A 22,092-nucleotide genomic window follows, 5' to 3' on the forward strand; every position below is an offset into this window, starting at 1 on the left:
AAATCTACTGTAGCATCAGGAAGTACCCAATGAGGAATTGTTGACAGTGGGACTATTGAACTAACTTCTATGTTCATCATTTGCAATTATTCTGCCTGTTCTGTTTCTTTCTTTTCCTTTTCCCAACATGGTTTCAGTGTTTCTCGTGCAGGATGATCTTGACTGTGACCCGGTAAATTCATCTAGTAATTCATTAAGATCTGTAGTCTTCTTTATGTTAAGTGGTATTTTCCCATCTCAACCTACAAAACTGCTTCTGGAGTTGTTTTAAATGCACCTGAATATCATCCTAAAGCCGGATGCTGAATATTGTCTAATTTCTTAAGTAATAAACTAGCTGCTGAACCATACACCTCACTGCCATAATCTAACCTAGATCTAATCAATCCACTGTATATTGAATGTAAAGCAGTTCTATCTGCTCCCTATTCTCTTCCAACTAGACATGGCATCACGTTTAATACTTTCTTACACTTATCCAGTAAAATGTACAGCCCCAGTCTTTCATCAAACCATATCCCCAAGAACTTAAAATGTTTCAGCCTCTCTAAGTCTTGAATATGTATTTTAAATTGTAATCCCACATCAGTTCTCTTCCATGTAAAAAACACTATCTTTTGTTTTTTCAACTGAAAATTTAAAACCCCATTTATACGACTTCTCCTCTATTTTCCTGACAGCACCTTGAAGTTTCTGTACAATGTATTTCAGATTTTCCCCTCTTCCAAAATGTTCCACCATCTGCAAAAAGTGATTCCCTCCATCTCATCCTCTACCCCCATAAATACTTATCATTATGGAAAACAGATCAACAGTATATGCTTCTTCCATTTTGTATTTCAAATTTATCCCTGAACAGGCTCGTGCTGGAGTCTGTCCCAGCTGGCATCGGGCGAGAGGCGGGATGAACCCTGGACAGGTCGCCAGCCTATCGCAGGACTAACACTGAGACACACACGGGCAAACGCCCGAGCTGGGAGGCGTCAGCGCTAACCACCGAGCCACTGTGCCACCCTCTTACTATACACCAACCATACCTAATATACAAAGCCCCCCCATACAGGGGGCTGATATGGTGAACATGTCATTTAGTTCTACTAACTTCATTTTCCCTTCAGTATTGTCAGAACTGTGACCTTCAAAGGTTTTTGCTAACATCTCTTCATCTCTTACTGCTGCTGTTTGCCCGTCATATAAAACCGGATGCCCATATTCTCTTTTAATGCCATTCATTCCTTTTCAACATCCTCCAAATTTATAAATGTCTGCCTCCCTTCACACTGAGTTACAAAATGACCTCAAACGTTCCTTGTCTTTGCCTTTGCCTAAAGTATTCGCTTGTTCTTTAATTAGTGATAATAACAGAACTAGTGGCAGGTCATGAGTTAATTTCTTTAAGTGCACTAATAATAAGATTATCTTTTCCTATTGTTGTTGTTTCTATTGTTCAGGACTTTCAGGATTTCTTTATACTCCTTGGTCTCTGAGGAGTAGACCATCCTATTTTCCAGCCACTTCATAACACGTTGATGCTCCTCCTCCCTCAGGATGCCCAGCTCTTGGTATCGGTCCACCATCAGTGTGTCTCCAACGTTGTGGTACCACCGGACTCCTTCTTTGGACAAAGTATCAGGTTTTGTACCGCGTTCTGATATTCCTGGAAGACACACGGGTAAAGAACAGAAAGTTTTACTTTAAACTGGTCTGACCTGGTAAAAATCTGCTCAAACTATCTGGAAATGATCAAACAATAGCGGAACAACTCAATCCCTGCATCTTCCTTCTCTGATCTGAATCGTTTCTACACTGAGCTGGGAGCTCCAGTCTCCATGCTCTGTGGAGAACCCCATCAAACACATGAACCTGAAATATTGTACATATGTGTTAGTTAAATCGTTAAAATGAGCCACTCTTCCACATCTGAGTGAGTCCTTGTGTCCAGTGTGTGAGTCTGTGAGTCCTTCAGACTAAATGTTCCTGGTAACAGCTGATCAGAGTCTAATCTGATCCCATTCAGATCAGAACCAGCTGAGTTGTGAGATGTTGGTGGTTTCCTCTCATCAACTGATGCTACAACATTTCTACTGGATGAAGTTCAGGACTTTGACTTGTTCCTAAACATTCATCTGGTTCATCGTTCCAAACTCTTTAGAGATGGTTGTGGAACCTTTTCCAGCCTGATGAGCAACAACAACTCTTTTTCTGAGCTCCTCACAAAGCTCCTTTGATCTGTTGTCATCACACACTTCAACACAAACATGAGACAAATTCCTGATTCATAGAAACTGAACCAGGACCTGAGTTTCATCACACTGATGGAAACACTTCTGAACAGGACATAAATATCTGCTGATGTTTTTAATCATTGTTAGATAGACAGACAGATGTACCTGCATCCTTCCTAAGCCTCTCTGACATCTCTGGATTGGCCGTGATCAGCGACCACTTGATCAGTTTCTCCACATTTCCGCTGACAGCAGCCTTAGCCAGCATTTCACTGTAAGAACAAGAGAGAACAGAAGGAGTTTAACATGTGTCTCCAGCTCAGGCCAGACACAAAGGATTCACCCTCACCTGATTCTATGGCCCTCTATGGTGTGACCGGTGGTCAGAGCCAGTCTGTGGTGATCTGTGAGGACCTCTCTGGTGAGCCCTCGGTTTCCTTTTTCATTCATCAGCTTCAGAAGTTCTGGGCGCTCCTCGGACAGACTCTGTTTCAGGTGTCTGTTCTCCTCTTTCTGCAGCATCTCGTTAGCCATCTTGAAGGACTTTATGGGCGGGATGTGGTCGGCGTTCACAGGGGAGTTGTTCTTCTTCACATTGTTGTTGTTGTTGTTGTTGTTGGGCTTATCTTTGTTCCGGACTCCTTTTACACTTTTGGGAAGAAACACGTCTCATTTAAACTAGAATGTGTAGGAAGTCATGTCATTGAGCAGCTGTATTATTACTTACTCAGGCATATTTCCAACCAGACCAAGCTTGTAAGTATTAATGATCTTGATGTCGTCCTCAGTCAGACCACCTGTGCTCATCTTGTTCAAGTAGTCCTTATACATTTCTCTGGTCTGGTGTTGTGTCTTCTTGCCTCCTCCACACAACATATATTTTCTAGCGGTTTTGTAAGTGTTTTCATATCCTTTCTGCAACTTCAGAACAGGGGCGTATCTGTGGAGGTTTTGTTGAAGCTGAGTGGAGATGATAAATAATCAGTTTTTCTAGATCAATTGTAAAACATGTCCACGTAGTTGGACGATATACGTTTGGGCTTTGAAAACAAGAAATGATAAAATATCAAATAAATCATTATAAATATGTAAAACTAATACTTTGAAATATTCCCATAATTTTTGAGTATAGAAGATTTGCATTCACGTCACAACCCCTAGCTTTAGCATAAATGATGCTATACAATACTATAACATTAAAAGGATGACGAGGAGTGATCACAAATATTTAGTTTGTTTAATTGTTATTTATTGTTGGAACTGAAATAGTTCCTGTCGGCCGTAACTACGACAACCTCCTCAAACTTATCTGACAGCCCTCCAGAATGGAACTTAAGAAGTAACTTACGGTTTGATTTCATAAATAAATACAGCATAAATTGATATTAGCTGACACTAAATGTGAACCACAACACCAGGTTTCTGTGCCTGGATTCCAGTTGTTTCTTCTAATGCAGCGATACATTTGCTTCTCTTCTCTTTGGCAGATATCTGTAAAAATATAAAGTATGTCTCTGACTGCTTTTCAAATCTGTTGGTTCAGTCAATCACACAACAGCTCTTTACCTTTTTTAAAAAAAAAAAATAATAATTTAGACTTTAGATGCTTTTAGAGATTGTGATTCCAACTAATGCCGCTATGCTAATGCTATCTCCATATTCAACTATCAATTTCTGCCACTCAGTGGCTGAACCACAGAGACTTTGCTCTTTGACTCTGGCTGTGACGTCACATGCCCTCTATCCTGTAGTAGTGTCACATCCACAAAATATAAAAAAACACTGATGTACCATGAAGTTTTGGATCCGTGTGAATACAATGCGACACAAACAATATACAACTGTGCTGGCTGACTCCCATGCATAATAACTTAAAAAAAATAATAAAATAAGTAAATTAAATACTTTTCCATTAATGAAGCTAGTGTCTCATAAGCTGTTTATAGTTAGCCGTTGTCATTTAATGTTTTATCTTTTAAAAATAAAGACTTACTGAGTTTTTGACTTCATTGCGAAGACTTGTTACCTCACCCGTCACATCGCCTGTGTTTCCGTTCATTGCCTGAGCAACAGCGTGATAAAGGCAGTTTTTCCTTTCTGAATCTACTGGGACAACGGTGCCATCTGGTTTCTGGATTTCAAAATGTCCAGTGTGTGGGCTTGTCTCACCACGCATCCGTTTGGATAACCAGGAGAAAACCCCTGCTCTGTAGAAGAAGAAATGTTCCAAAGTGAAAGAGGAAGATGGTGAAAAGACACAATGCATCCATGAGAATCAGCGTTAGACACACACACAACACATAATACAATAACACAACATAAACATTATGTCCTCTGAATAACTTCTTCTACCATCATTTAAAAAGTATCTGATGCCACTCACTGTTCGGGATTTTCCGGCTCCTTCGTCAGTCGCAGTACGATGTCTCCGGCTGAGGCGTTCTTCCCTGGATAATATTCCACTGTCAGCTTCTTCCCATTTTCGTCCACCATAACCACTTTGATGCCTTTTCCTTGGAGACAGTCACTCTCGGTGAGGACGAGGATGTCCAAAGCTGTCGCTGGGTGGTCAGCATCACAGATGTTATCAATGTAACTATTGAGGACCTCACATTCGTCCTCTGACAGAGGCTCACATGGACGTTGGGTACAATTCTTCATTTGGTTGTTATACAACTGGTTGTCAAAGAAGCTCTGAGTGTCAGTCCGGCCCAGTAGATTACTGACGGCTTCGCCAGCTTTTTGGTTGATTTTAGACACGCACGTTTTGGTCATGAACGAGGTCATGTGCCTGGAACAAGCTTCAATTAGTGCATTAGAAATGCTTTGTGTGATGATGTTGAGGAATTCGTGTTTGAGGCGTTTCACTTCGGACAAATTTCGTCTATCATTCAGGTCGTCCGTTCCTTTTGTTAGTTCATTGATGGTTTTCAAGAACTGAGGCACAAAGGTTTCATTGATGAGCGTCTCTGTAGAAAATGATTTCAGTATTTGTGCACACAGTGTGATGTATTGAGCTGATTCCACACACATCTTCACCGCCTTCATTCGATTGAAGTTTTTCTGACTCTCAACGTGTTGCATTACAACACCAGAGACCTGAGACAAGGTATCCAGGACCTTAGTGACCGTGGTGCATTCAATCATGAGGTCAGGAATCACTTGTGTTGTCATCACATCCACTGACTGACGCATCTGTTGTTCACATGCACGGTTAATTTTGAAGTCGTCCTCCAGGTCGGTGTCTGGTAATCCTGAACAGATGTAAACTGTCAGGGCGTTGTCCAGGTCATTGTTGGCTTTGATCAGTAAATGTACTTTTTCCTCAAAGTTGTTCCTCAAAACCCTCTGAAAAAGAGCCTTGAGTCCCTTGTCGGCAACGTAACCCAGAGCTGCGACACATCCTTGTTTCCCTAGTTCCTGAACAGCATACTTAGTTGCATGTTTAAAAGAGGAAGATTCAGCAGCAGTAAAGACTGCACTAGCTCTTTGCTTCAGTTTGGCAAATCCTCCAAACACCAGAGACACGCCAATGCTGATGGCTTTGGCGATTGCCCACTGAGCCCAGTCAAAGCCACCTTCAATCATGCCTCTAAGCCCCTGAATCATGTCGGACACCCCCTCACTGATCAATCCCTGTCCGAACTGACTGGCGGCACCACATGACAGGGCACAGACCAGAACACCTGCTACTATCTGAATGACGCCAAGCAAAAAACATGCCAGGGCATCGTAGCAGAACTTGGGTTTCTTTTTAACCTCAAACACGACGCCAAGTCCAAACTCATAGAGCATCTTCAGCTCGTTGGTCGTTATCGGGTCTTTGTCTTTAGAGAGGTTGTAGACGCTGGAATCCTCAACTATGCCGTCGCTTTTGCTGCTTTCAAGCTGTGCAAGAGTTTTCAGTGCACTTTCAATGTACCCTTTCCAGGACTTGAAGATGTTCATCCTGGCTTGCATTTGGTACTGGAGGTTGCTGTTTTTGCGATGTGGAGGAAAGTCTTTTGTGATAGAAAAATTACAAAACATCACTGTGTTTGTTGATTCTGCCAGGTACACGTCCACTGAGATCTTGGCTTTCTCCAGGAATGCCTTTGCCTCTGATATGTAGTCTTTCTTTCTCAGGCTGATGGTGAAGTATGCTTGATTGTAGAGTGCTACAGCGCAGTACAAACGGTCACACTTTGCAGCACTCTGCCAATAACAAACTGCTCCATAGTCACATTTCTTTTTGTCAACGGAGTACAAGTCAGTTCTGCTTTTTGCCTGTTTGATATAATCATAAGAATTAGTGCTTTTCCCCTGTAGGAGACAGTCACCAGTGTTCTTCAAGTGCTTGCTGAGGTCTTCTTCCAGTGTTTTGATTTCATCGTGCCTGCTGATATGTTCTTCGTGGAAGATGAGCCACAGAGCCCACGACTCTTTCAGAGAATTCAGTGCAATCTGATAATCAAACTTTGAGCGATGGATCCTAAAACACTCAGGAACATTCCTCAGCTTCATTTGTGTGATGTCACTTTTCTCTTCTTCTGAGTAATTCTTGTCAAAGTTACAAAGAAATTTACAAAATTTGGAGAAGAGATTTTCCTTCATTTCTATTTCAAGCAGCTCCTGTTTCTCCATGCTGTCTAAACGGCTGAGCTCATGCTCCTCTCTAAGGCGTCTCATGGTTTCCACCGATTGGCCTTGATAAGCTGGAGCTAGATGGTCTGTGTTGATTATCATCTGCACCATCCCCGGGTTTCCTTTGCGGGAGGTGCGTCCAAAGACCTGTCTCTCCACGCGGTGACTTCCAGGAAAGTACGTGAGAAGCACAAAGAGGCCGCCGCAGTCGTTCACTTCCGGACAAACATGAATGTCAGTCCCACGGCCACCGAGGTTTGTGGCGATGATGACGTGTCCTTTGCTGAAGTTCTGCTTCTCAATGTTGTGCTTTGCACTGATTGTGTACATGGTGACCTGTGTGGGTCTTTGCTGGCTGTTTATCTTGGTCTTCAACTCATCTGCAGTGTTGACATCCTCTGAGATTATCAAGACAACTTGGCCGCGGTCTGCTGCTTTCCATGTAGTCTCACATATCACCTTGATCCACTCAGGGCCACCGCTCACCTGGACCGCCGGCAGCTCAACCACTTTTTTATGGCGGTGACAAGGAATGACGTAACTTTCTGTTTTGTAATGTCGTTTTAGGAATGTCTTCTCATCTGCACCACCTAATGTCCCAGAGACTCCGTAAATGCCTTTTCCACGGAGGTAGTTTTTAAAGAAGTGGACATTTGACATGTAGTTTGTTACAATAGATAATTGTGAAATTGCCAGCTGGTGCTTCATCTCCAGAAATTGTTGCAGTCCATCCCCCCATCGCTTGTTTTTCTCCAACACTCCACTGGCCTGGAAGTCCACGGGAATAATGGCGTCATACTGATGACTTTCGCTGAAACCTCCTCTGTCGGCTTCAGGTGCTTTATCGATCATGTACTCTCGTCCTTGTGTCATTTGGATGGCTCTTAAAGCGTTCTCAGCAAACACTGGTAACTGATTCTCAACATATGTTTTCAAGAACGATGGAACCACAATAAATCCTTTAGAATCCTCCAGAGAATCCAGGGAACATTCTGCAGAATATTTAATTTTAGTTTTGAGTTTGTTAACAGTTCCTTCAATGAGTGATTTCTCAGACATGAGTTGACAGGATCCACCATTCTCCAGTAGAAGCATGCTGACATCAGGATCTCCATGAGAGCTTTCTTTCCCGTACAGTTTGGCTTTGTTGTCCTCCAGTGAGTAGCAGTCTACAGCCACACTGTGACCCGTCACCCTCTCCAGATTATTCAGGATGTTATACTGTACTTCAGGTCCAGTTTTGGCCATGACTTTCTTTGTGGCTTTCCACGTTCCAGCCTCAGGGCTGTCATTGTTTGTTTGTGCCTGACACTCGGCTTCATTTATTTCTTTCATGTCCTGCTGTGAGTAAAACCCCAGCTCAACTCCGAGCTGCAGTACGTCATCTGCTGAGAAGTCTTTTGATTCTGAGCCCATCACAGCCTGGACTGTAGCCTTGTGAAACTGCTGGATCCTGGTTCCCCACTGGATCTCCCCCGTCTCAAACACTTCTATTGGCCGACAGGCAGACATCACGGCCCATGTGGCAGCCAGGACTTGCTCCACGTGCCTCATTCCACTGGCCTGGTGTGAAAGAAAAGTCACCTGAACTCCACTGTCCAGCGTCATGTAGTCCACTTCATCCACGACTACACACTCAAACGCCCTCGGCCCTCGAGTGGTTTTCCTCTCAAACTGTTCCCGGAGTGAATCTGCTGCGAAGGTACTGACTGTGCCATAAACTATCTGCTTGCTATATGCCTCCTCGATCAGTTTGTCGTGAGTGTCAGGACCACATGTATTTATGTTTGGTGGAGGCACAATGGACGATGTCACACGAAACATGGAGTATAATTGTTCCCACTGTTCTTGGTCACGGATTGCGAGTAAAGGAGAGCTGGTGACGATGTCGACCTTCGTCCCTCTGATGGCCTGGATCGTAGCAAACATGGCTAAAACACAAGTCTTGCCTTCTCCAGTGCCGATTTCCAAGACACAACCTCTTTGGTCCTTGGACTGTGCCAGCAGCAGTAGAAGTAAAGAAGCAAGCTGAGTGGGTCTTGGGAAGTATCCTTTGACTTCTTCACCACTCTGAGACGTGAACGTGGTGCATGTCTTCACAGCTATAGACAGTCCAACCAGGTTTTCCTTGAGATCATCAGAGTTAGGTCTGGAAAAATCTAAGGAAGTTGTCAATCTTTTAACTTGATCGATCATCGGTGCATTCAAGACCTCATGTGTCTTTCTGGGCAGCTCTGCCTCCATGTGTCTTAGTATGTCTTCAAGCAGCAACAGGAGATGTCCAGGACAGTTTGTGTCCTGCATCTCACTCAGAATAGTGTCTACATCTTTGTCCATCTCGTATGAAGCACAGCCTTGTATGAACTTGACAGGATGTTTGTCCTTCAGCGCAGACAGAGCATCGATGCAGCTCAGCCTGTAGGTACACACCTTGTGGAGGATCTGTGAAACCACTCCCTGGTCCACGCTTAAGACCTGTCCAATGAAAAGTTTGATTTCCTTTGGGGTCCAGATGTTGTTGAACAGTATTTGACTGAGGATGTCTTTGCTTACTGGGGACAGCTGTGATGTCATTTTCAGAGCATTTACTAGAACCTGTCTGGCCAACGTTGGGTTGGAGACATGCAGCTGTTCTTGTAAACTGAAGATGAATTGAACCTTCTTGTCTTGTCCAGTTGTGAGGACCTGGTCAAACTCAGGGTCAGCCTCCAGAGTGACCTTCACCACCGCCTCCAGGACGTGAAGCTTCTCCGTCAGAGACAGGTCCACGTATCCTGTGACCTGGTCCAGAGCTATGTGGGACCACAGTGGGATGTTGTTTGCTTCTAAATGTATTAAGGTCAGCTCATTTTGGAGAGTCTTCATCCTGTCCTCCAGGCTGCCCTCCAGGTCTTCACTCTCCTTGATCTGGTACGTCCTCAAAAGTTTTTCAAACTCCTCATTAACGTCAGCGAGCTGTGGAAATGAACAACGAGCACAGTGTTAATTAGTCTTTTGGTCGTGTGAACACACTTTCCTCCCTCCTTCCTTTCTCTGCTGTCCATTAGAGACAGCAGCTGATACAATATTCTACTGACCACATGGTGGCACTGCTGCTGATTTACAGACTGTTTAAAGTGAGACACACCAGGAAAAAACACAGTTCTTTCACCCACTGATCAATTTTGAGATTTTTTACTATTTTGCTTCATTAACATGTCTCCTATCAAACTAGTCTTAGAAAAAGTGGTCAACCCCTAATTTACTCCTAAATTCTCTAAAACTCATCTTTCTAAGTTGGCTAAGATATTTTTTTTTTATAATGACACATCATTCACACATTGATGCTTAGCATGGGGAGCAACTGGGGGTTTAGAGTCTTGCTCAAGGACACTTTCGGCATGTGGCATGTTCAGGGGATTGAACTGCTAAGCCTCTGGTTACCAGTACGGCTGGGCGATACTGGGAATTTTGGTATCGATCCGAAACCAAGTAAATGGGTTAGTACTGCCGATACCGATTCTGTACTTTTACTTTTACTATACTTTTTTCTTGAAATGTCATGATCACTGAATAACTTCATAATTTGGCCTTTAATTAGTTGATTGTGATTAAGATAAAATACAGGACAAGTATTTAGGCAAATAAACCATGTTCTTTTAAATTGTATTAAATTGTAATTAGTTAACAGTATAAAACTGAAATAATTCCCCTTTTACTACACATTGTTTTAGCCGTCAGTTGAGAAAGTGTGTGTGCAGCCCAGCACGAAAAGCAAAACAGAGGACAGGCTTATATTGTGTGTGTCTGAATTACCTGAATTACCTGAATTATATGAGTTTACGAGTATTCACGTTCTAACCATTTTTAACTCTTCAGCGATCTGTTAAAGTATGCAGTTTTTGAATTACCATAACTCAATGGTTTGCGTTATTGACAGAATTGACAGAAGTGCTTTAGAAAAACGGTCAAAATAAGGAAAAGAAAAAATGTAACAAAAATATAAATAAAACAATGTAAAGAACATAACAACAGTGGAAAATAAAGGCAGTAATGACTATTTTCCACTGTTGTTGTGTGTGTATATAGTGTATGTAGTAGCAACAAAAGCAACAATGTAATAATAAATATAAAAACTGCTCAGAGAGGAAATGTTGACTTATTCATTTTCCACCACAGAGTGAGTCTGCATCCCGTGTAATTGTCTGCTCTTTCAAGTATTGATGCATTTCAATAACGGCATTATTTCCAGCTGTGCGATGCTGCTGGATGCTAGGACTTAAGGGTCAAACTCTGTCCACATCCACCTTTTAATACAGGTGAAGATGGAGAAACTCCTGTTGTGCACAGACTTGGAGAGAAGCTGCACTCGCATGAATTCTGTGACGAGTCATTTACTGGACCTATAGACGAGAAACTGTAACAAAAGTATCGATCCGATACTGATGCTGGCCTTGGTATCGATACTATGTATATTTAGATCGATATTTCCAGCCCTAGAATGGAGGACACAGAGGACATGTTTACCTCGTCTCTCTCGATCACAGCTGATGGATCTTCCAGGACCTGGTGGAGAACCTGAGTTCTCTGCTGGTTGAAGTCTCTTCGTTGGAGGTTCAGATCTTCTTCAAACCTGCTGTGAGCAGTTTGGAGTTTCCTCCTCAAAGCTTCGTTCCTCTCCATCTCTTCCTGGATCCTCCTCTCTCTCTCCAGCTCGGCGAGACGCCTCCTCTCCTCCTCAGCTCGTCTCTCTCTCTCTCGTCTTTCATTCTCTCGTCTCTCTCTCTCTCGTCTTTCATTCTCTCGTCTCTCTTCTTCAAGCCTCCCTGTTAAAAATAAATAAAGTTTTTTCTCCTTCAAATCTAACATCAGTCATCCCTTGGTGTAGCCTCCCTGGCCACTTCATTAGGTACACCAGTGTAATGGTTCTGATCTACAGTACATAATGTTAAGAACAGTGGTGATTGTGGAGGATGAAGTTAAACTGGATGGATTTGATGAGATGAAACATAATAGCACCTCCATTAATATTAACATTTCCATTTGCACCCTCATTAGAATGTGCACATTCACATTGCATCATCTCCCTTAGCATCATGGTTTGAGCCTCAAACATCTTTACATTGAATATAGTTTTTTGATAGATTTTTATTTGTCTCTAACAAGCACAAATATCGAAACAAAGAATAATCGAGACAAGGAAAAAATAAATAAAAATAAAATCAATGACACTGTATTTAAGTGCAAGTTTGAGAAGGGGCTGAAGGACGAGCTTATCTGAGTTCAGCCCCCTCTTACATTGTCATATAACCTGCACATCCATGAGAATGTAAATCCTTTTAATCTTTAAACATTCCCTTTCATTATGAGACAACAACACCACAAAATAGAATCCTTTCAAGAAAAGAAAAAATATATATAAAAATATATATCTACTTAGCTGTCTGATTTCTTATAACTGGCCAAGAGTTATGTTTTCATCTAGTTTATTCCACAGAGTTGAATGGATGGTAGGGTGTTTAAAATTATGAATCCCTTTCAAATTGTACGGTCCCTCCCTGACCATGAACATCTTTTGGATGTTGCTGGGTAGCAACTTGTTCCAGGCTTTAAAGTAAATCAGTCCAGTTTTAAATTTAACTAGGACCCAGAACTTTAAGATATTAGATTTTAAGAACAAAGGATTTGTATGATCAAGGTACCCAGCATGATGAACCATCCTTATAACTCTTATTTTCAACAGAATAGGACAGATATGCATTAATAAGAGGATCGTACAACATTAAAAGTGATTTCTGATCTAAGACATGTTTAATTTTACCCAGTATTCCAATACTTCTGGATACTTTCGAGCACAAATATTTAATGTGAGGTTTCCAGCAGAGTTTCTGATCAATTATAAAATCAAGAAACTTCATTTCGTAGACTCTTTCAATTTCCAAATTTTCCACATCCAAACATACCTCTTGATTAATTTGACGATTTCCAAATATCATGAACTTAGTTTTGTTCAGGTTTAATGTTCATTTATTTTCATCACACCAGCACTTTAGTTTTAGCAATTCATTTTGACCATCAATAACAGCTGCTGTAAATCTTCAGGGAACACAAAATATTTGTGTCACCTGCAAAAACTATTATTTTTAAAATGTTAGATACTTTCCATATATCATTGATATATAAGATAAATAGTTTAGGTCCCAAGATAGAACCCTGCGGGACACCGCAGATAGTGTTCAAGTACCCTGATTTAAAGAAAATTGGTATTTTGGGTTTCGATCCCTACTTAATTGCCCTTCAAATGCTAATTCCCTTCAATCTGCCTTAAATTTGCCAAATTTGTCCTTTGCTGACATATATATTTATCTAATTCATAATCCTTCCCCCTTCGGAGAGTCCCTGAAGGCTTACAGGAGCACCGAAGCCTACTGGTACTTCACCTCAGGTTGGGTCACCAAGGCAAGACTTTATCACCTGGAGGACCAAAAAATGTTTTTGATCATGGGAAAGGTAAGTTATGTATTATTTACTACTTTACGAGCTTTCTGGTTGATTAAAACTACGATGAACGTTACATTTGCTAGCTTGTTTTTTGGTTAGCTAACTAGTAATTCAATCTAAATGAAACAAAACGAAGTGATCTTAACTATCTGAAACAATACTGAAGCGTTGATTTATCGCAGCTATTTTTATTCTTTGACTAATATTGTGATTGTTAGCATGCTAACGCTTGGCTACGTACGTAAACATAACTTTTGTATAGTGTGTAGGAGTGTTCTGTGGAAGTCCAGTGACCCCTTTTAATGGCAGCAACCCACCTCTGTCTTCTTTCATTGTTTTTGGGGATATTGCAAAATGTAAGTTCTGTATTTTTAGCCTTAGCTCTATCGCAGCCTTACTTACGGTATCTGACGGTCCTAAAGATGGTGCTGTTGAGACGGTGTGACGTCACCGTGAAATTCATGAATACAGGGAATGTGTACTGGTATATGAGATGAACATGAATTATTGCACATTATCAGTATCAATGTTTCAAATGTTTATAAATAATATGGGTTGTACACCCTCAGAGTGAGGAGTTATACAGGCTAATGGCCTAAGGCAGGAATGATTTCCTGTGTCTCTGTGGTACATCGTGGTGTGAACAGTCTGGTACTGAAAGAACTCCTGTGTGTGGCCAGGACGTCATGGAGTGGGTTTGACTCATTGTCCAGGATGGTTTTCACCTTGTGAAGCATTCTCCTGTCTGACACTGTCAGAGTTTCCAGCTTCACCCCCACAGCATCACTGGCCTTACGTATCAGTCTGTTCAGTCTGTTGGCGTCCGCTACCCTCAGCCTGCTGCCCCAGCACACAACAGCATAGAAGATGGCACTGGCCCCCACAGACTCATAGAACATCCTGAGCATAGTCCTGCAGATGTTATAAGACCTCATAGAAGACACCAACCGCCTTAGAAAATAGAAGCAACTCTGGCTCTTCCTGTACTCTGTGTTCTTCCCCCAGTCCAGTTTATTATTAATGTGAAGCCCCAGATACTTATAATCCTCCACTATGTCCACATTGACCCCCTGGATGGAAACGGGGTCACCGGCACCTTGGTCCTCCTCAGGTCCACCACCAGCTCCTTAGTCTTTGTCACATTGAGCTGTAGATGGTTCTCCTCACACCATGTAACAAAGTTGTCCACACCAGCCCTGTCCAACCACTGCAGAGTCATCAGAAAACCTCTGGAGATGACAGGTCTCTGTGCAGGGGTTGGAGTCTGTGGTGTAGAGGGTGAAGAGAAAGGGACAGAGGACAGTCCCCTGGGGGGACACAGTGTTGCTGACCAGCCTGTCTGACACACAGCGTTGCAGGCACATATACTGTGGTCTGCCAGTCAGGTAGTCAACAACCCACGACACCAGGGGGGAATCCACCTGCATCAACATCATCTTCTCACCCAGAAGAGCTGGACAGACGGTGTTGAAAGCACTGGAGAAGTCAAAGAACATGACTCTCACAGTACTCGCTGTCTCGTCCAGGTGGTGTAGACACAGTTAAGTAGGAAGATGATGGTATCCTCAACTCTGAGCTGGGGCTGGTAGTTGAACTGGAGGGGGTCCAGATGCGGCTTGTGTTGAAGACATGCTGAAGGTCTCCACAGATCTGGGGGGCACAGGTTTTGAGCACCCTGGGCCTGACCCCATCAGGGTTCGCAGCCTTCCTGTATTCCCCCTTAGACTCTCTGATCTTATTCTTCAAGTGTCTCTGTATGTCTCTCACCTCCTTCTTGTTGCCAGTCCTGAAAGCTGTCTACTTCTCATTCAGGATGTCTTTTATGTCCTTTGTCACCCACAGCGTGTTGTTTGGGTAACAGTGGACCGTCTCTGCTGGAACAATGCTGTCAACACAGAAGTTGATATAGTCCGTGACGCAATCTGTGAGCCTGTTGATGTCCTCTCTGTTCGGCTCACAGAGTGGCTGCCAGTCCTTACCTCAAAACATCCCTGCAGAGCCTCCCAAGCCTCCTCCAACCATCTCCTCACTGTCCTTGTGGTCACAGGCTGGATCTTTACCAGATGTGTACCAGGTTGTGATCTGACCTGCCCAGCGGGGGGAGGGAGAGGAGCTGTATGCATCCTTAGCGTTAGCATACATCAGGTCCAGTGTCCTCTCCTCTCTGGTGGAACATTTCACATACTGAGTAAAGTTGGGTAGTGTTTTGTCCATGGTGACGTGGTTGAAGTGGGTCTGGGTCTGTAGCCGGGCTATGGCGGAGTGGATGACGTCACATGCCGACGCTGGGTTTGCAGAGGGAGGAACGTACACATGAACGTACACCCGTGGCAGATAATATGGATGGAGACCAACAGAAAACAGTTCAATGTCCGGGCTTCACATGCGCTCTTTGATGGTAACATGACTAGGATTGCACCACTTGTTGTTAAATAGAACGGCTAGCCCCCCTCCTTTCCGCTTACCGGTCCCGGTGCAATCCCTGTCAGCCCGGACAGTCTGGAAGCCGCCGATGGAAACATTGTCATTAGGAATGTCCTGGTGCAGCCATGTCTCCATAAAGCACATTAAACTACAGTCCCGATACTCCTCTGTACCTCCTCTTATCTATTAGTCTATGTTTTCCTAGTTTCTCTCCTCCACTGATTTTTCTTTCCCCTGCATGCTTATGCTTGTTTGGATTAAGCAAATGTTAAAATCCACATATAGAAGTATTTTTTGTTTTGTTGATATAAACAAACTTTCCATAGTTGTGGTAAATGTGTCGATGTTGGAACCTGGTTTTGTGTAAACACAGCTGATTAAATACATTTTTCATTCTCACTAATTCTATTTCTATAGTAATACTTTGTATTTTATCATCTATAGTTACTGACAAGTTATCAAGCACCTTAAGAGAGACCATCTTCAACAAACAAAGCCACAGCACCACCAGGTCCATTTGATCTACTAGTACTATGAAACCCATATCCCTTAATAAAGAAATCGGATCCCCTCTCTCCATGTATCCATGTCTCTGAAACAGCAATGTTATCACAGGGTTTTTTAAATTATACTTTGGAAATTTGCATAAAGACTACTTCTATTAAAATGAATAATGGATATACCATGGTCATATTTAATAGTAGTATTAAATTGGTTTTCTGTGTAGTAGCAACAATTTGCATTGATGTTATCAAGAAGGTTTTCATCTGGATCTATGTAATGTTCAGCTTCTATCATGAATAGAGCGTAGAGCGTAAATAGTGCAGCACATACAACAGGAGCTATTTATCCCTGTGAATACAGCAAAGGTGGGAATTAAACTCCTAAATGCTTTCAAAATGTTCAAGTTGTTATATGCTCCTAATGCACACCCTGTTTGAATTCTCTGCTGCACCATTTGGTTTATTAAAACCTTACAGTTGACAGTCCCAGTGGTCTGAATTTTGCCCTGTTTCTTGAGCTGTTTTGCCTTTATGGCTTTATCACTGATTTTCTTGGTAAGGTGCTCATTGGTGTAAATTTTTCTGCCCTTTAACTTCCTTCCCTGTCTAAGCAGATCAACTCTAGATTTCAAGATGGTAAAGTGAATAATTATTGCTGGTATGGTGGGCTTTTCCTTCATTTTCTTAACTGGTAGAGGGTGGCATGCCTCAATATTCGTAGCATCAATGTCAATGTCTTTGCCACGAAGAAATGCTGTTACCTGCTCCTCTGTAGTTTTATCATGTACATTTCTGCTCTCCACCCTGATGCCTCTCACCACTTGCAGGTAACTCTGTGGTTTAATCACCAGTCCAGAAATGATTATTTCGTTCATTCAGGAGTGCTGCTCTAAGTCATCAAGTCAGTTTTCTAAGTATTCAATCTTCCTATTATGTTCCACGTTTTTTCTTTTGAGTTGCTTTATTTCATCCAGTAGATCCGTTAGGATGGCCTGCTGCTTTGTGAAAGTTTTCATCTCACGTCATCATGTTCATTGCTGCTTTTAGCTCCTCCATTGCATTGCATTGCATACCTTTGCCATTAGCATCCCCATTAGCATCTGTAGCATATGACTAAACATGTTCCTGCTGCACGCTGATGGCTGAAGGAGTTCTATCCTGTAGAGTCGCCACAAAAAAACACTGAGTTTGTAGCTACTCACCAAAGTGGAGACAGCGGTCGACTACATCGCCAGAACGTTTGTCGATCAGTTCAAAGTATTGACGGTTGGCGCTCTCCCTTAAGGTGTACGAATGTCCATCACAAGGACATCTGAGGTCCCATTCCCTGCGGTCTCCATAGCGGAGGGAGACCACACCGTCGTGAGGCTGAATGCGCTGTGAACGCTTTTCTGAGATGGTGCCACACTGCGTCCGAATACCCTGACAACAGGACAGGAATCAACCAACAATCACAAAAAAACAACAATAAAACTACAACAATATGTATGACTTAAATAGGTCTGAGAACAGGAAGCTATGACCAGATATATTCACCATCAACGAACCCACAAATGTCTCACAACTGGTGTCTTTAGAATAAAAACTAGTATCCAGGTTGGTGGGTTCTAACCCAGAACCTTCAGCTGGTTAGATTAACTGGTGAATGTAGGTGTCTCTTTGGTTTAGCTCTGTCACAGACTGGATACCTGTTCAGGTGTATCTTGTCTCTGGGATTTATTTAAAAAAACAAAAAAACAAATATGTTGAAATAGAAAATCTATGAAACCAGAAAGAGAAGTAGCTAAAGGAGGTAAAGGGCTGAGCTAACCCTAAGCCTGACCTGAACCTGAACCAGTGGCTGTTAGATTCTTATAAAACCAGAAGAAGTTTCCATCAGTCAGTGATTTAAAATCTTTTCTGTCTAAACAGAGCAGAGAACATGACTCTGGACCAGAGAGACCTGGAGGCCTGGATGAGAGTTCACCATGGAGGAGACTACTTCCTGGACCAGGGAGACTTGGACAGGTCCAGGTCCAGCCAGTAAAACAAAAGGGAAGTACATGATTTTAATTTCCTCTGGAAACGCAGACACTTTCTAAACTCAGATGTTTCTCCTATTCAGAACCACAAATTTGTTTATGAACTTTTAGACGCCATCTTACTGAGGAGGGCGAGTGTTAACCAGTGGATGATGGATTAGCATTTAGCATTTAGCTAAAACTGTCCAAAAATGTAGTTCTCTTTTCCCTAATAAATGATCAAGGACAACACAGCAGCTGAGATCCAACTCTGGAAAGAAAGACAGAACTGAACTGAGCCAACAAACTTTAATAAATGAATATATTCATATATATATATTTTACTGTTACTGTGTCCAAGGAAAAATATCACAGATCATTATTCTAGTGGTATTCTTATAAAAATACTTGAAAAAAAGAAGTTCTGACTTTGGTAAAGTAGTTTGTTCACTTGTCTGTGGTCATCCAAAACCTGTAGACGTGTGATCGTTCTTATTTTAAACATTAACTAAATATCAAGCTGTAATGGACGTGGCCGTGATTGAAGAGGTCAAAGCCTCAATAAAATCCACCTGAATGTATTTAATATTTATTCTGTTCTTACTCTGTGTCTCAGTGGGATGTTTGTGAGTATCTTTTATGTATGTTTTTTATTTTATCTGCGATGGATTAAGACAAAGACTTTAATGTGTGGACTGATGCTTAGATTTAGACTTAGACAGACTTTAATGATCCACAAGGGAAATGACTTGGTCTCTGTAGCTTAGTTACACATAAAAGTTTCTCTTAAGAAGCACACGTATAAAGAAAGAAGAAATAACACTCACGTCGCCTCTCAACTCAGTGCAGTATTCCCAGGTGTAGGGCGTCTCGTTGAACAGGGTGAAGGCGTTTCCCATAGCTCAGTCTGTTTCAGATTAAACAGACGTTGGACATTTATCTGGATACAGGTGAGATGAGACACACGCAAACATAAAGACATGATGTGACTCAGCTGAGGGTTTGTTTAAATGTATGGAATCAATGTTTGAAGCCTTCAAGACTCACAAGAAGTTTAGAAAGTTTCAATAATGTTTTAAAAGTCTGAAAAATAATAAAATAATAACCAGGACCCGTGTTCCTAAAGACTGAAAGAGCTGCTCCTGGGGCCAAACTCTAAGACCAGAACCCTGATGTTCTCTCAGAGTTGATCCTAGATGGCGGTAGAGATGAAAGGTTCCTAAGGAAGGTTCTGCAGTGAGATGTGCTGAGAGCAGGGAGGAGAACTTTAAGAGGCTTAGAGAGGAGAACATGGTGGAAAGAAGAGGAGGAGAGATATTCTCCAAACACTGAATGATTGGATGGAGCAGGAATCCAACCCCTGAGACATTTTACCTGGTTAATACCACATGGATGAAGAGCAACAATGGTTTTAAAGTAGATCTGCTATTTATTTCTCTTCAGTCTTCATAGAGAGTTTAGCCTTATTGTGAAACGTCTTCTCTCAGTTCAGAACAAAGGCTCCAATCAGCTGATAACTCTCATCCTGAACCTGTTGATCCTGTTACTGCTCTCTATTAACCCATGATGGGTTTCCTCTTGTTTTCAGTAATAATAATAAAAAAAATAGATAGAAGAACTGGTTTTTAACTGAGAGGAAACATTAAAAGTTACCTCCTGTACGAAGTCCAGTCCTGCAGCTCTGTCTCCTCCTCTGAGCACCAGATGACCTCCTTATAAAGAAACTGCAGCCGACCAATCAGAGGTTCAGGCTGAGGTCAGACTCTCTCTCTCTGCTAAACAACAGCTGCTATAATATCAGACTCCAGAGTCCACACCTAACTCACAAATAATATAAACCACGTGACTTCCTGGAACATGGTTTATTATTTCATTTTATTTTATTATACAGGAAATAAACAGTAGAGATAGATTTGTCTAATAGACAACAACACATGAGTTTCTGAAACTCATTAACAAACTGATGGTATTAACTCCCTCCCGCTCCCAGATCTACTTCTTTCACCTCGTGTCACTGAACTTCAAAGTTTTAAATCATGCAACTGTACAACCACTAGTAAAAAACCCAGCTTAGATCCCAATGACTACAATAACTACAGGCCCATTTCCAATTCAAAGATTATGGAAAAAGTTGTCTTCACCCAAATCTCCTCACATCTGACCTTTGACATTTCTGATAGTGTCTAGTCAGGTTTTAGATCTGCAGCCCTGAATCCTCTCTGCTAAAAGTACACAACGACATCCTTAGACTTAGAGGGAAGAGGAGAGAACTGGAGAAGCTCAAACAGACGAAAGCAGCTGGACTGGACTGGATCAGCCCTCGTGTGTTGAAGGCGTGTTCCCGTCAGCTCTGTGAAGTTCTGCAGCACCTCTTCAACCTGAGCCCACACCTTCAGAGAGGAACATCCTGCCTGGTCCCAGCGCCCAAAAAAGGACGAGCTGCTGCACTGGAGGACTACAGGCCGCTAGCACTGACCTCTCACATCAGGAAGGTCATGGAGAGACTGGTCCCGGCTCACCTCAGACCGCTGGTGTGTCCATCACATGACCCCCTGCACTTTGATATCAGCAGTAGTACAGGGACCTGGTCGACTGCTTTGTTCACCCTTCTCTGTAAATAAAAAGGCAGCAGCTCTTCACTTCATGCTTCTGTGGCAGGAGGTTATTTCCCCCCTTATTTCCCACCACTGGGCACCTTTTATATCCAGGTATCAGCGGCTGTTCTTCCTCTTCTGCTCGTCCCGTGTGCCGAGGACCATTCTGTCTCTCTCTCTCTTTTTTTATTTTTTTTTTTTTATTTAGGAACTCATTTGGTAATTGTCTGAGGTACTTGGGTTTTGTTCATTGTGTAAATTGGTTTAGTTTCTCATTTTTCTTTCTTTTTTTTGCCTATTTGGTTTTCTCTTTTTTGTGTGTTTTGCTGATTTTCTGGGCATGTTTTATTAACCTTTGTTGTCTTTTGTTTGTAAGTGCTGTGGGCTGACTGCGGCAGTTAGTCCCTGGTGGTGGTGTTCCTCACCGGTCCTCCCTTCTTTTTTTTTTTTATTTCTTTTTTTGATTTTGCGTGTGTGATTGCAGTGTCACGGGTGCTTTAAGGATCCCCCCCCTTCCCCTTTTCGGTTATCCTGCCGCATGGTTAGCCCCAGCATGTTTATTTGAGATTGTGTAGCTACTGTGGGACTGATTACTGTGTTTTGTTTGGAATTATTTGTGAATAAACTATGTTGATGAGGAGCTGTCTTGCCCTGTGGTGTTTGAACTGGAGTGCCTTGATTTAAAGAAAAAGAACAGAAACCCTTAGTACTTCCTAGGGGGGGAATTCCCCAGTTGGTGTTGTCACCAAACATCTAGCACTAAATGTGCGCCATCTCGACACACTTCCATCAAATGTGGTGTCCCTCAAGGGCCAATTTTAGGGCCTCTTATTTTCTTCTTATATATGACTCTCCCTATATCTCTAACAAATGCTGATCCACTATCCACTGGTTCAAATCTAATTTAAAGTGTTGGTTTTAGTGGGTCTATAGTGGGTTTACTTCTGTCTGGTCCATCTTAAACTGATTTTATTGTACTTTCTTTGTTCTTGTCTTCTGCTGTATTCTTCTGTGTCACTGACTTTTACTTGAAAGAACTTTAAGTTGACTTCTGGTGTTCCAACCATGCTATAGAAATAAAGTGAGTGGACTTAACTACCAGATAACAACACACAACATGGAGGGAGGATTAACTGACACATGTTCATGTGTTCATTGACCATTCAGACACTTTATAGTCAGGCTTCAGGCTTTTACTGCGAAAGCCGCTACAGGAAGTGTAGTGTTGCCCCGCCCCTTTGTG

General features: G+C 42.2%; 1 protein-coding gene and 1 long non-coding RNA gene across 2 annotated transcripts; both read right to left on the reverse strand.

Annotated features, from left to right (window-relative positions):
- Positions 1–996: 996 nt before the first annotated feature.
- Positions 997–11,589, reverse strand: LOC125024278. Its single transcript, XM_047612058.1, has 7 exons — positions 11,355–11,589; positions 4,609–9,803; positions 4,219–4,432; positions 2,953–3,185; positions 2,575–2,874; positions 2,391–2,497; positions 997–1,657 (listed from the first exon to the last, which is right to left on the reverse strand). The coding sequence occupies exons 1-7, from the start codon at positions 11,508–11,510 to the stop codon at positions 1,416–1,418; spliced, it is 6,447 nt and encodes a 2,148-aa protein (XP_047468014.1). The 5' UTR covers positions 11,511–11,589; the 3' UTR covers positions 997–1,415.
- Positions 11,590–17,571: 5,982 nt separating this feature from the next.
- LOC125024279 lies at positions 17,572–20,245 on the reverse strand. Its single transcript, XR_007114718.1, has 3 exons — positions 19,909–20,245; positions 19,083–19,195; positions 17,572–17,677 (listed from the first exon to the last, which is right to left on the reverse strand). It is a non-coding gene; the product is annotated as an uncharacterized LOC125024279 (long non-coding RNA).
- Positions 20,246–22,092: the final 1,847 nt, after the last annotated feature.

The sequence above is a fragment of the Mugil cephalus genome, chromosome 17 (genome assembly GCF_022458985.1).
Source record: "Mugil cephalus isolate CIBA_MC_2020 chromosome 17, CIBA_Mcephalus_1.1, whole genome shotgun sequence".
NCBI classification, from domain to species: Eukaryota; Metazoa; Chordata; class Actinopteri; order Mugiliformes; family Mugilidae; genus Mugil; species Mugil cephalus.